We start from the raw sequence: 13,659 nt of genomic DNA on the forward strand, positions 1-13,659 counted from the left end.
AACCCGGCATCAGGAAGGGGCCCGTCCCGTCACGTTTCCACGGAGCTCATCCTGCGTCCCACCGTCTCGCATAGGCCCTCTCCCAGGTCGAAGTTTCCCACTCAGGGTCTGAACACCACGCCTGCAGCGGTGGAAACTCTCGGTCCCTCGGGCGCCCCAGACCAGGCTTTCCGGTAGATCCTGGGCTGTCAGGGGTCCCCACAGAAGGGATCCCCACCCTGGCCTTCCAGGTTTCCACCCCGACCTCCCCTTCCTTCCGCCCACCTTGCGTCCACTCCATTCCCCCCCCCACTTCCTGCCACCATCCCTCCCCAAATCCTCCTTCCACTCCCATTTCCTTCCCTATATGCTCCTCTGGGCACCCCTCCAGCCATTCCCTCTTTCTCTGTCCCTGTTTCCTTCCCTCCGCTCCACCCCTACGGGCCTGGCTCGGCCCCCAGGGACCCGCCGAACCCCCGCGCTCGGGGCCCCTCCCCGCCGGCCCCCGCCCGGGCCACGACCTCGTGCACAACCCGAGACCCTATTAGCCCGCCCGAGACCCCGTGCTCACATTGTAGAGGGGCGATGCCCGCCGCGTCGGGCCAGCGCGCACCGCGGGCGCAGCGCCTGCTGCTCCGCGTGCCGCTGGATCTCGCCGTTCGCGCGTCGCCGATGGTGAGGCGGGCGCCGGGGAACCTGTGGACACGGCCGCGCAGGGCCCCGCGCCACCGGACCGCCGACCCGCGCCGCCCGCGCCCGGCCCACCGCCGCCGCCGCCGCTGCCATCTTAGATCGGCTCAGGCCCCGCCGCCGCCGCCGCTGCGCCGGGCCCAGGCCGCCGCCGCTGCTGCGCCGCCGCTACCGCCGCCATGCCGCCGCCGCCGATGCAGGCCGAGGCCGAGGCCGAGCGGAGCAGCGCCGCCTGCCGGCCACGCGCCGCCTCACCGCCGCCGCTGCCGCCGCCACCGCCACCGTCGCCGCGACCCGGCCCCGTGGCGCAGCGCCCCCTGGTGGCCGCCCTCGGCGCGGGGAGCTAGTGAGCGAGCGAGAGGGCGCCCCGTGGGGCGGGACCGGCCTCGCCCCACCCCGCGAGAACGGTCGCCGCTTTGTGAGGTGGCTCCACCGCCCGGGAACTGCGGGGCGGGAGGGTACGTCGGGGGCGGTGCTCGGGCGCGAGGACACGCCCCTCGGAGGACTGGGACCCGCCCCCAGGCTGGCGCCTCATTAACGGCTGCTTTCGAGTGAGGCGGTGCTGGGATGGCGGGGGCGGTGCTCGGTCGCGCGAACACGCCCTGGGCCCCGCCCCGCAGGAGCAGCCGCGCTTCGTGAGGCGGCTTCCCTGCCCCGACATGGACCCGCCCCTGAGACCGGGCCCCGCCCCTCGCGCCCTCCCGGCTTTGTGAGGCAGCCCGCAGGGAGGCGGGGCCCAGCCGCAACGAGGCCCCGCCCCCGTACCTGCCCGCGCCCTCCCACCCGGACTCGCTTTGTCAGGCGCCCCGCTCTGGGGACGGGCGGGGGAAAAGGCGTGGCCAGCGCCCGGGACACGCCCCCACCCCTTGGCCTCAACCTCTTACTCCGGTCCCGCGCACCGACCATTTCCGATGAGCCCTGGCCTCCAGGCGCAACCTGAGCCGGGTTGAAAGGACACCTCCCCCGACATTCGACCGATCCTCCTCCCTTCCCCATCATCTCTGCCCACACTCCCTTCTTAATCCTTAATGTTTGTCTCCTTTCGCACAAGATATCCTTTGACCTCCTCCCCTCTGAGCCCCTCCTCCAACATTGCTGAGTCCCGCCGGGCCAGGCGCAGAGCCCCTCTCCCACCACACGAACCCGTCTTCTCTCCGCATCCCCCTTCATTTTGGGTGACTCCATCCCTTTTGGGCGATACAGTGGGCTTGGGCCACTTCCCAGCACCCCAGCTTTAACTCTTCCCTAGACCTCATTTACGCCTCATTCTTTTCTTTTTTTGAGACGGAGTCTTGCTCTGTCGCCCAGGCTGCAATGCAATGGCTCCATCTCGGCTCACTGCAACGTCCACCTCCTGGGTTCAAGTGATTCTCCTGCCTCAGCCTCCCGAGTAGCTGGGACTACAGGCATTTTTAAATTTTTAGTAGAGACGCCCAGCAATTTTTTAATTTTTAGTAGAGACGGGGTTTCACCATGTTGGTCAGGCTGGTCTTCAACTCCTGACTTCAGGTGATCTGCCCGTCTCGGCCTCCCAAAGTGCTGAGACTACAAGCATGAGCCACTGTACACGGCCCCTTTTGTTTTTTGAGACAGGGTCTCACTGTGTTGCCCTGGCTGGAGTGCAGTGGTGCCATCACAGCTTACTGCAGCCTCGACCTCCTGGGCTCAAGCAATCCTCCCGCCTCGGCCTCCCAAAGTGCTGGAATTATAGGTGTGAGCCACTGCGAGGGGCCCTCATTCTCCTTCATGTCCCTCCACCCCTACACCCTTGTCATTCCACCTCCTAAACCCTCTAATCCAAGTACTGTTGCAGAGACCCCGGCATGGCACTGCTGCACTCCCCACACCCCTAGGAGCTTCCGCATACACCACTCTGACTGCCCCTGAGAGATGCTTCAAATTTGGTGAATTCAGGCATGCCCCACCCCCCAGCCATCCAACCATGGGATCCAGAGGTCCCCAGCTTGAAGGATTCCACTCCATAGAGGCCTGGGAACAACCTGACCCATGTTATAATTAATAACTTAAGCAAGCCAGCAGGCAGACACACAACACACCCAAGGGCACCCTATGCTCAAAAACCCAGCAGGGAAGGGAGGAATTCCAGGGGTGTGCAGAGACCTGAGACCTCTTATGGCCCAGCTGGGGGACAAGAAGGGGTCCTGACATCTTCTCTGGTGGTCCTGAGGAGCTGAAGGTCGACATGGGAACTTCCTGTTGTCTGTCCAGTGCCAGGCCCTTGCCTGTGTTCCCTTTCCCACTCCTCTGTGATGAAAATCCCCTTCCTTTCCTCTGTGCAATTCCCTGAGAAAGCAGCCGACAGAGCCCCCCCAGAAGTAGCTGGAAGGACCTCAGGTCCCCGAATGCCTGGAGACAGGAGGGGGCCCCCAGACCTCAGCCTCACTGGCAGGCCCGGAAAGTGCTGAATTCCGGGATCTCAGGCGAGGAGGACGTAGAAGTGGGTCTCTTCCGGGTTCTGGAGTTGCTGGGGGTGGCAGTGGTGCCTGAGTGATCATCCAAGGTGGCCGGGTCTTCTTCTGGCATCGTTTTCTTTGTCAATGGAAGAAGAAACACAGAAGTGGGTGATTTGGGGTTTCAGGATCTAGGGTTTCTCCATATTCTGAGCCTGAGACTCTGCCCAGCAGGTCTCCTCTCATCCTGCCTCCACCCACACCCACCTGTCCTGGTCTTCCCTTCTCCTGCCTTCCTCTCTGCTAAATTGGGGACCAGAGAGCCTGGATTCAAACCCCAGTTCCATCACTTTATAGCAGTGTAACCTCAGTTGTGTGGCTTAACCCCTCTATACCTCAGTTTCCCCTTCTGCAAAATGGGGAGAATGCTAGTACCCACCACTTCCTAGCGATTCTCCTGCCTAAGCCTCCCAAGTAGCTGGGATTACAGGCATGTGCCACCATGCCCAGCTAAGGGCTGCTATGAGGCTTAAAAGAGTAAAACAGATAAAGCAAATGGCACATCATAAGCTCTTCTTTGCTAAGTGAACACAACTGTTAATATTATCTCCTCTGTTGGGCGCGGTGGATCACGCCTGTAATCCTAGCACTTTGGGAGACCGAGGCAGGTGGATCACCTGAGGTCAGGAGTTCGAGACCAGCTTGGCCAACATGGTGAAACCCTCTCAGAAAAATATAAAAATTAGCTGGGTGTGGTGGTACAGGCCTGTAATCCCAGCTACTCGGGAAGCTGAGGCAGGAGAATCACTTGAACCTGGGAGGTGAAGGGTGCAGTGAGCCGAGATCCTGGCACTCCACTCCAGCCTGGGGAACAGAGTGAGACTTTGTCTCAAAAAATAAATAAATAATAAATAAATAATATTGGCCGGGCGCAGTGGCTCATGCCTGTAATCCTAGCACTTTGGGAGGCCGAGGCAGGCGGATCATGAGGTCAGGAGATCGAGACCATCCTGGCTAACACGGTAAAACCCCCTCTCTACTAAAAATACAAAAATTTAGCCAGGTGTGGTGGCGGGCACTTGTAGTCCCAGCTACTTGGGAGACCAAGGCAGGAGAATGGTGTGAACCCGGGAGGCGGAGCTTGCAGTGAGCTGAGATCACACCTCTGCACTATAGCCTGGGTGACAGAGCGAGACTCTGTCTCAAAAAATAATAATAATAATAATAATAAAAATAAAAAATAAATAAGGCCAGGCGCGGTGGCTCATGCCTGTAATCCCAGCACTTTGGGAGGCCAAGGTGGGTGGATCACAAGGTCAGGAGTTTGAGACCAGCCTGGCCAACGTAGTGAAACCCCGTCTCTACTAAAAATACAAAAAATTAGCCGGGCGTAGTGGCAAGCACCTGTAGTCCCAGCTACTCAGAAGGCTGAGGCAGGAGAACGGCTTGAATCCGGGAGGCGGAGGTTGCAGTGAGCTGAGATCACACTATTGCACTCCAGCCTGGGTGACAGAAGGAGACTCCGTCTCAAAAAAACAAATAAATAAAAAATAAAAATAAAATAAAATAAATAAATAATATTATCTCCTCTTCCCTTCCCATTTTGGGCAAAACATTCCTCAAAAGTCTACCACCTCTTCTGCCTTGGAGGTTTCTGACTCTGATCCTAGTTAAGGAGAGATGAACTTCTAGAACTGAAGCTACTCAGTTGACATCAGTCTGGGGGTTCCACCCACAGTCCTGTTCCTCCCAAGCTGGGTGACCCTAGGCCCATTATCAGCCTCAATGTCCTTGTTTGTAAAAAGAAAATAGTGGATCCCACCTGAAAGGGTGTTACAAAGTTGCATATCAGACACCCTCAGCAAGGTAATGGGGAAAGCTAGAGACAGGTCAGCTGCTGCCTTATCATTTCAGCCAACAACAAAGCTGTATAAGGCTTCAAAAGGAAACCAGAGTGAAAGCAGAGACTCCAAAAGAAATCTGCATACTCATGGTCATGGCAGGGTTCTGCATACTAGCCAAAAGGTGGAAACAACCCAAGTGTCCATCAACAAAACTTGGTGCATCCATACAATAGAATGTGATTCCTTTTTAAAGGAAGAACAGGCCGGCAAATCCCAGCACTTTGGGAGGTCGAGGCGGGAGGATCACCTGAGGTCAGGAGTTCGAGACCAGCCTGGCCAACACAGTGAAACCCCGTCTCTACTAAAAATACAAAAATTAACCGGGCGTGGTGGCAGGCACCTGTAATCCCAGCTACTCGGGAGGTTGAGGCAGGAGAATCGCTTGAGCCTGGGAGGCGGAGGTTGCGGTGAGTCGAGATCATACCACTGCACTCCAGTCTGGGCAACAGAGTGAGCCGTGTCTCAAAAAAAAAAAAAAAAAAAGGAAGAACTTTTTTTTTTTCCTGAGATGGAGTTTTGCTCTTGAACCCAGGAGGCAGAGGTTGCAGCAAGCCAAGAGCACACCACTGCACTCCAACCTGGGCAACAAAGTAAAACTGTATGTTAAAAAAAAAGACATCCCAGCACTTTGGGAGGCCAATGCAGGTAGATCATTTGAGGTCAGGAATTCAAGACTAGCCTGACAAACATGGTGAAACCCCATTTCTACTAAAAATACAAAAGAAAAAAATTAGCTGGGCGTGCTGGTGCTCGCTTGTAATCCCAGCCACTCGGGAGGCTGAGGCAGGAGAATCGCTTGAACCCAGGAGGTTGAGGTTGCAGTGAGCCAAGATGACGCCACTACACTCCAGCCTGGCTACAGAGCGAGAGTCCGTCTCAAAAAAAAAAAAAAAAAAAAATTAGCCAGGCATGGTGGCAGGTGCCTATAATCCCAGCTACTTGGGAGGCTGAGGCAGGAGAACCACTTGAACCCAGGAGGTTGCAGTGAGCCGAGATCATGCCACCCTTTACTCCAGTCTGGACAAAAGAACAAAACTCTATCTCAAAAAATTAATAAATAAAATAAAATTTAAAAATAAAAATAGGCCAGTGCGGTGGCTCAAGCCTGTAATACCAGCACTTTGGGAGGCCGAGACGGGCGGATCATGAGGTCAGGAGATCGAGACCATCCTGGCGAACACAGTGAAACCCCGTCTCTACTAAAAAAAATACAAAAATTAACCGGGCGTGGTGGCGGGCGCCTGTAGTCCCAGCTACTTGGGAGGCTGAGGCAGGAGAATGGTGTAAACCTGGGAGGTGGAGCTTGCAGTGAGCTGAAATCCAGCCACAGCACTCCAGCCTGGGCGACAGAGCAAGACTCCGTCTCAACAACAACAACAAAAAAATAAAAAATAAAAATAAAAATAAGAAAAATAAATAAATAAAAAGAAGAAAAATAAATAAATAAATAAAAACAAATTAGCCGGGCATGGTGGTGGATGCCTGTGGTCCCAGCTACTCAGGAGGCTGAGGCTGGAGGATCTTTTGAGCCCAGGTGATCAAGGCTGCAGTGAGCTATGATGGTGCCACCGCGCACTGCAGCCTGGGAGACAGGGCAAGACCCTGTCTCAAAAAAAAATTGGCAAAGGTGGTAGGTGAAGGTACAGATCCACCTCTGCGTGTGTTTGCCACATGCAGCTGCCAACAGTGGTTACCTGCATGTCTGCAGAAAGGAATACCAATGGATGAAGAGGTGTGACTTAGTAAGAAAACTTTATTGTATATTTTGACAGGTGAATGTTTTTCATACTGACATTTTTTGTTTGTTTGAGACAAAGTCTTGCTCTGTCACCCAGGCTGGAGTGCAGTGATGCAATAATAGCTCACTGCAGACTCAACCTCCCAGGCTCGAGCAATCTTCCCACCTCAGCCTCTTAAAGTGATGGGATTACAGGCATGAGCCACCACGCCTCGTCCTTAAGAAAAAAACAAAAAACAAGTAAAAAACAAATAAAAGGCTGGGCACGGTCGCTCACGCCTGTAATCCCAGCACTTTGGGAGACCAAGGCAGGTGGATCGCCTGAGGTCGAGAGTTGGAGACCAGCCTGGCCAACATGGTGAAAAACCATCCCTACTAAAAATACAAAAATTAGCCAGGCGTGGTGGCGGGCACCTGTAATCCCAGCTACTCAGGAAGCGGAGGCAGGAGAATCGCTTGAATCCAGGAGGCGGAGGTTGCAGTGAACTGAGATCATGCCACTGCTGTCCAGCCTGGGTGACAGAGCAAGACTCCATCTCAAAAAACAAACAAACAAACAAAAATAAATAAATAAAAACTACCTCAAAAAGTGGGGAGAGGGGGCATCACCAGGCTGGTATTCTGCGCAGTGTGGATTCTCATGGAAACATTTAAATCGAGCCCTGCCTGCTGGGTTTTTCTTATGGCCTCAGGATTTATTCTGGAAGCAAAGACCTCAGAGGGCTGCACGGGCCCATGCCAAGCCCCCTTCCTTCCTGCCATCTGTATCCTGGGCACTCCTAGTCTATCTCTAGAACTGACCTCTCTCCGGAACTGCAGACTCCCCTCTCCATCTGCTCCCAGGCCGTGGACAACTCTACGCTCCTGACCCTCCAAGCCTCGCCCTCCTTGGCCTCCCTCTTCTCCTTTGGCCCCCTCATCAAAAACCAGCTCTGTGCTTTCTCTCCCCTAACCTGCATCTGATCACTTCTTCGAACTCCACTGCCAACATTTTGGGCCAAACCACCCACCCCTTGGTGTACCCTTGGCCCTGCTCTTCAGTATCCAGGCTCCTGCCTTCCCCTGATCCCTGCTTTCCCCAAATCTGTCCTCCCTGCAGAAGCCACCAGAGGGCGCCTGTATGCACCTGAATTCGGTCCCCTCCCTCCTATACTGGGAACCCTCAATAGCGGTCAAGTCAAAGCTCCCCATGGGGTCCCCTCCGACTCCTCGCTCCACCCCAGCTTCCTGGGCTGTGCCAAAAATGTGTCCTCAGCCTGGATCAATCATCCCCAATCTTCCCCACCTCCTGCTTGTCACCCATCTCAGACTTTCCTGATCTCCTGTCTAAAGCAGCTTCCGCAGCTAGCCAGCATGGTTACTCACGCCTGTAATCCCAGCACTTTGAGAGGCCGAGGTGGGTGGATCACCTGAGGTCAAGAGTTTGAGACCAGCCTGGCCAGCATGGTGAAACCCCGTGGCTACTAAAAATACAAAAATCAGCTGGGTGTAGTAGCCCATGCTTGTGATCCCAGCTACCTGGGAGGCTGAGGCATGAGAATCACTTGAACCCGGGATTCGGGAGTTGTGTGAGCCAAGATCACGCCACTGCGCTCCAGCCTGGGCAACAGAGCTAGATTCCGTCTCGAAAAAATAAAAAAAAATTCCTCCCCTCTGCTTTTGGGGGATATTGTTCCCCAACGTCACACAGTGTCAGGGCTGAGATTTAAACCTGGGTCTGTGGGACTCTCTACACAGCTACATTTTGGGGTAATCTTGGCATTTTTACTTTTTTATTTTTATTTGTTTCTTTGTTTGAAATGGAGTTTTGCTCTTGTAGTCCAGGCTGGAGTGCAATGGCTCAAACTTAGCTCACTGCTACCTCCACCTCCTGGGTCCAAGTGATTCTCCTGTCTCAGCCTCCCAAGTAGCTGAGATTACAAGCATGCACCACCACGCCTGGCTAATTTTTTGTATTTAGCAGAGATGAGGTTTCACGATATTGGTCAGGCTGGTCTCAAACTCCTGACCCGCCCACCTTGGCCTTCCAAAGTGCTGGGATTACAGGCGTGAGCCACCATGCCCAGCAACTTCATTTTCTTTATACCCAGAGGGGACTGATCACAGCATGCATCAGATTGTCACAAGTCTCCATGAATAACCTCAGAGAGGCCACCAGGTCACCCGAAATCCTCTGTCACCATTCTGAGGGGCAGTAAAGACTGAGACCAAAGGCAGCACTGACCAGGCCAGGACATACCCCCAAGAGGCCTGCCTGTGGCCACACAACAGCCTGACGTCACCACCTTCAATCCTCACACCCCCTGGGATTTTTCAGAGCCAACGCTTGGCTCACCGAGTCCCTGTTTAGTGATTCTGGGCTTTTCTTTGCCCCCCCGCAGCTTAGAGACAGCAGGTCAACTTAGCCTCGTGGTGCCCCTTGAGCCCGCCCCATTCTCCAGGTAGGACGGTCAGCAGAAAACTGGTTCCAAGAAAAAGAACCACTCACCGCAGAGACGGTAAACAGGGAGTTATCGAAGGACATGTCTGAAACAGAAAGAGAAAGAAAACCCAGGATTGGGGACCAGTTGTAACTTCCCTGCTCCCTGCCATCCCCGCCCACAGGGAAGCAATTGGGGTCCATCTCCCAGCATCCTCTATGGCGCCCTTTCAACCCATTCTGCATGGTGAACTGTTCACAGCTACAAACGGAACCTAGTCCTTCTACACACAGGGGACTAGGTTCCTGTGTGTAGGGGGGATCTCACTGCCCTGGGGAAAATGGGAATCTTATCTCAGGCCTTCCAGAAGGAGCACCTGCCAGCTCCTCCTCCTCCCCAGGCTCTCCTCCAATTGCTCCATCACCCATTTTTTTGTTTTTTCTCGTTTTTGAGAAGGAGTCTCACTCTGTTGCCCAGGCTGGAGTGCAATGGCGCAATCTCGGCTCACTGCAATTTCTGCCTCCTGGGTTCAAATGATTGTCCTGCCTCAGCGTCCTAATAGCTGGGATTACAGGCATGCACCACTACACCCAGATAATTTTTATATTTTTAGTAGAGATTGGGATTCACCATGTTGGCCAGGCTGGTCTCGAACTCCTGGCCCCAAGAGATCTGCCTGCCTCGGCCTCCCAAAGTGCTGGGATTAGAGGCGGGAGTCACTGCACCTGGCCTCCATCACCCATTCTTGTAGGTCTCTGCTTAAACATCACTTCTAGCCAGGTGAGGTGGCTCACGGCTGTAATCCCAATGCTTTGGAAGGCCAAGGAGGGAGGATCACTTGAGCCCAGGAGTTCAAGACCAGCCTAGGCAACACAATTCTTTGTCTCTAGAAAAAAAAAATTTAAAAAGTAGCTGAATGTGGTGGTGTGTACCTGTGGTCCCAGCTACTCAGGAGGCTGAGAGGGGAGTTTCACTTCAGCCTAGGAGGTCAAGGCTGCAGTGAGCTATGATTGAGCCACTGTGCTCCTGTCTGGGTGACAGAGCAAGACTCTGTCTCAAAAACAAAGACAAAAACAACAAAAAAAAACAGGGCCGGGCGCGATAGCTCATGCCTGTAACTGCCTGTAATCTCAGCACTTTGGGAAGCTGAGGTGGGTAGATACCTGAGGTCATGAGTTCGAGACCAGCCAGGCCAACATGGTGACACCCTACCTCTACTAAAAATACAAAAATTAGCTGGGCATGGTGGCTCACGCCTGTAATCCCAGCTACTCGAGAGGCTGGGGCAGGAAAATCGCTTGAACCCGGGAGGCAGAGGTTACAGTGAGCTGAGATCAGGCCACTGCACTCCAACCTGGGCAACACAGCTAGACTGTGTCTCAAAAAAAAAAAAAAGGAGGCCGGGCGCAGTGGCTCACGCCTGTAATCCCAGCACTTTGGGAGGCCGAGGCGGGTGGATCACCTGAGGTCGGGAGTTCGAGACCAGCCTGACCAACATGGAGAAACCCCGTCTCTACTAAAAATACAAAAATTAGCTGGGCGTGGTGGCGCATGCCTATAATCCCAGCTACTAGGGAGGCTGAGGCAGGAGAATTGCTTGATCCTGGGAGGCAAAGGTTGTGGTGAGCCGAGATTGTGCCATTGCACTCCAGCCTGGGCAACAAGAGTGAAACTCCGCCTCAAAAAAAAAAAAAGAAAAGCATCACTTCCTCAGGGGACCACCTGCCTTGTCCCAGACACAGTCTGGTGCTACCACGGGCTGTTCCCCATTGGAGAATGGGGTTGTGCACAGAGCGCACATCTGTCTTGATTATAAAAGGACCCTCCCAGACCTCAGCACACAGGAAGTGCTCAATAAATGTGTGTGTCAGACCAGGAATGAAATACAGAGAATACATTTCTCTGCTTGGGGTGCCTTCAAGAGAACATCCTACATGACAGACTGGCTGCCTCTCACCCCCTTGGGGAAGCTGGCAGAATGACATGTTCTGGAAGGCAAGTGTGGCCCCGGAGTCCCCGAGATAGACACGGTCCTTTCCCCATGGAGCTGGCTGTCCAGCAGAGGAAATGAGTATTAAATATGCAAGCACACAATGATCACTTAATTCTGTTTCATTTTTGTTTTTTTCTTCCTTTTTTTGAGGTTCATTTTTGTTTCTTTCTTCCTTTTTTTGAGGCAGAGTCTTGCTCTGTCACCAGGCTGGAGTGCAGTGGTGGCATCTTGGCTCACTGCAACCTCTGCCTCCTGGGTTCAAGCGATTCTCTTGTCTCAGCCTCCCAAGCAGCTGGGATTACAGGCATGCGCCACCATGCCCAGCTAATTTTCGTATTTTTAGTAGAGACAGGGTTTCACCACGTTGGCCAGGATGGTATCGATCTCCTGACCTTGTGATCCGCCTGCCTCGGCATCCCAAAGTGTTGGGATTACAGGCGTGAGCCACCGCACCAGGCCACCTAATTGTATTTCTACCAAGGGGTAAGAAGAATGGTCGGTCCTGGGCTCCTGTAAGTAGCAGGCACAGACCCTGTCTAGGGAGTCAGGGAAGGCTTCCCAGAAGAGGTGACCTTTAGGTTAAGTTAAAGGAGAGAAGGTGAGAACCCAGGGGAAGAGGTGGTGAGGGTGTGTTTTGACCCTAAAGGGAACAAGCAGTCACAGAAATTTGATTGGCGTGTGATGAGGTCTGATGGCATTTGGAGGTGTAATCCTTTCCCCACCGGAGTCAGGAGTGTGGAGGCACAGACCTGTGCTGTTGAAGTTAATCTGGGCCCAGCAGGATTCTCGATCTCTGCAAAGGAATTCAGGAGAAAGTGACAGGGACCAGGGTTGCCCCTTGAGTCAGGAGGCTTGATTGGGAAAGCTCTAGCCCCAAACCACAACCAAAACATAGCCTTTGCTCCCCACCCACTGACCGATGGGTCTTCCTCACAGAAAAGCAGTAACATCCTGATTTCTGGAGCTGTCACACTGTAGGACAGCCCCTCGGCCGGGGAAAGAAAAAAAACATGGAAATTCTCTTGGGCCAGGTGCAGGGGCTCACACCTGTAATCCCAGCACTTCGGGAGGCCGAGGCGGGGGATCACTTGAGGTCAGGAGTTCAAGACCAGCCTGGACAACATGGTGAAACCCCATCTCTACTAAAAAATACAAAAATTAGCCAGGTGTGGTGGTGCATGCCTATAGTCCCAGCTACTCCAGAGTCTGAGGCAGGAGAATCTCTTGAACCCGGGAGGCGGAGGTTGCAGTGAGCTGAGATTGCGCCACTGCACTCCAGTCTGGGCGACAGAGTGAGACTCCGTCTAAAAAAAAAATACATATATATATTCTTCTGGGTAGGAGGTCCACAGCCAGGTGAAGCTGGGATTCAATCTCCAGAGCAGGTCTTTACCACCAGGCAGCAGGATGTCTCCCCACTGTCAGAGGAGAGAAACTAAGGCCAGGGCCAGTTAGGACATCCTGGCGCCCAGGAACCTGGGCCATCGCCTACAGTGCAATTGGGCATCGCACAACCCCAGGGGCATTTTTTTTTTTTTTTTTTTTGAGACGGAGTCTCGCTCTGTCACCCAGGCTGGAGTGCAGTGGCGCCATCTCCACCCACTGCAAGCTCCGCCTCCTGGGTTCACGCCATTCTCCTGCCTCAGCCTCCCATGTAGCTGGGACTACAGGCGCCCGCTACCACGTCCGGCTAATTTTTGTATTTTTAGTAGAGACGGAGTTTCACTGTATTAGCCAGGATGGTCTCGATCTCCTGACCTCGTGATCCGCCCGTCTCGGCCTCCCAAAGTGCTGGGATTACAGGCGTGAGTCACGGCGCCCGGCCACCCAGGGGCATTCTTTAGAAACTGCTTGTGGGTATCCAGAGTGATTGTGACCATTTTCTGGCAGCTGGGGGTAAAGGGGTATGGGGAAGGGCCTCTCCCTGGGCAAACTGCTCGCTCTGTGACTCAGCGCTGAGCCTCAGTCCTCTCTTCTGTAAAACAGGGCTATTCATAGTGCCTGTTTCCAGGGCTGCCATAAGGATAAGGAGCTCCAGCTTCAGAGAGTCCTAGCACACTCCTCCAGCACACAGGAGGCACTTAATAAATGGCACCTGTTCCCATTATGCAGCATGCCCACCAGGAGGCGCTGTTTGTGGGGGGGCATGGAGTGCCCACCCCGCCAGGGAAGTGTCCTTCTATCCCCAAACCTCCCTCTGTGGGTCTCCAGGGATGATCTCACCTTTTCTTCTGTAAATTTTTGAGTTTAACTAGAACAAAAAAGAAATGAGCATGTGTTAGATTTTGGTCCTAACTGTATCCGGCAATTTCTGTTTTTTTTTTTTTTTTTCTTAAGACAGAGTCTCACTTTGTCACCCAGGCTGGAGTGCAGTGGCTCAATCTTGGCTCACTGCAACCTCTGCCTCCTGGATTTAAGCGATTCTCCTGCCTCAGCCTCCCGAGTAGCTGGGATTACAAGTGCGCACCACCAGGCCCAGCTATTTTTGTATTTTAGTAGAGGTTTCGTCATTTTGGCCAGACTC

At 53.8% G+C, this 13,659-nt stretch overlaps 1 protein-coding gene across 4 annotated transcripts in view; it reads right to left on the reverse strand.

Annotated features, from left to right (window-relative positions):
- Positions 1 to 2,656: 2,656 nt before the first annotated feature.
- Positions 2,657 to 13,659, reverse strand: part of C20H19orf38 (chromosome 20 C19orf38 homolog) — a 34,753-nt gene continuing 23,750 nt past the window's right edge. For 3 of the 4 annotated variants that reach the window (XM_031659911.1, XM_031659913.1, XM_031659910.1), the window contains 4 exons: positions 13,359 to 13,386; positions 11,885 to 11,928; positions 9,211 to 9,248; positions 2,657 to 3,219 (listed from right to left, as the gene is read on the reverse strand). In XM_031659911.1, the coding sequence (XP_031515771.1) occupies positions 3,070 to 3,219; positions 9,211 to 9,248; positions 11,885 to 11,928; positions 13,359 to 13,386 (260 nt within the window). In that variant the 3' untranslated portion in view covers positions 2,657 to 3,069. The remainder of the gene's footprint in view (positions 3,220 to 9,210; positions 9,249 to 11,884; positions 11,929 to 13,358; positions 13,387 to 13,659) is intronic. The other variant, XM_031659912.1, reaches the window with a different exon arrangement.

This window comes from Papio anubis, chromosome 20 (assembly GCF_008728515.1).
Source record: "Papio anubis isolate 15944 chromosome 20, Panubis1.0, whole genome shotgun sequence".
Classification (NCBI taxonomy): Eukaryota; Metazoa; Chordata; class Mammalia; order Primates; family Cercopithecidae; genus Papio; species Papio anubis.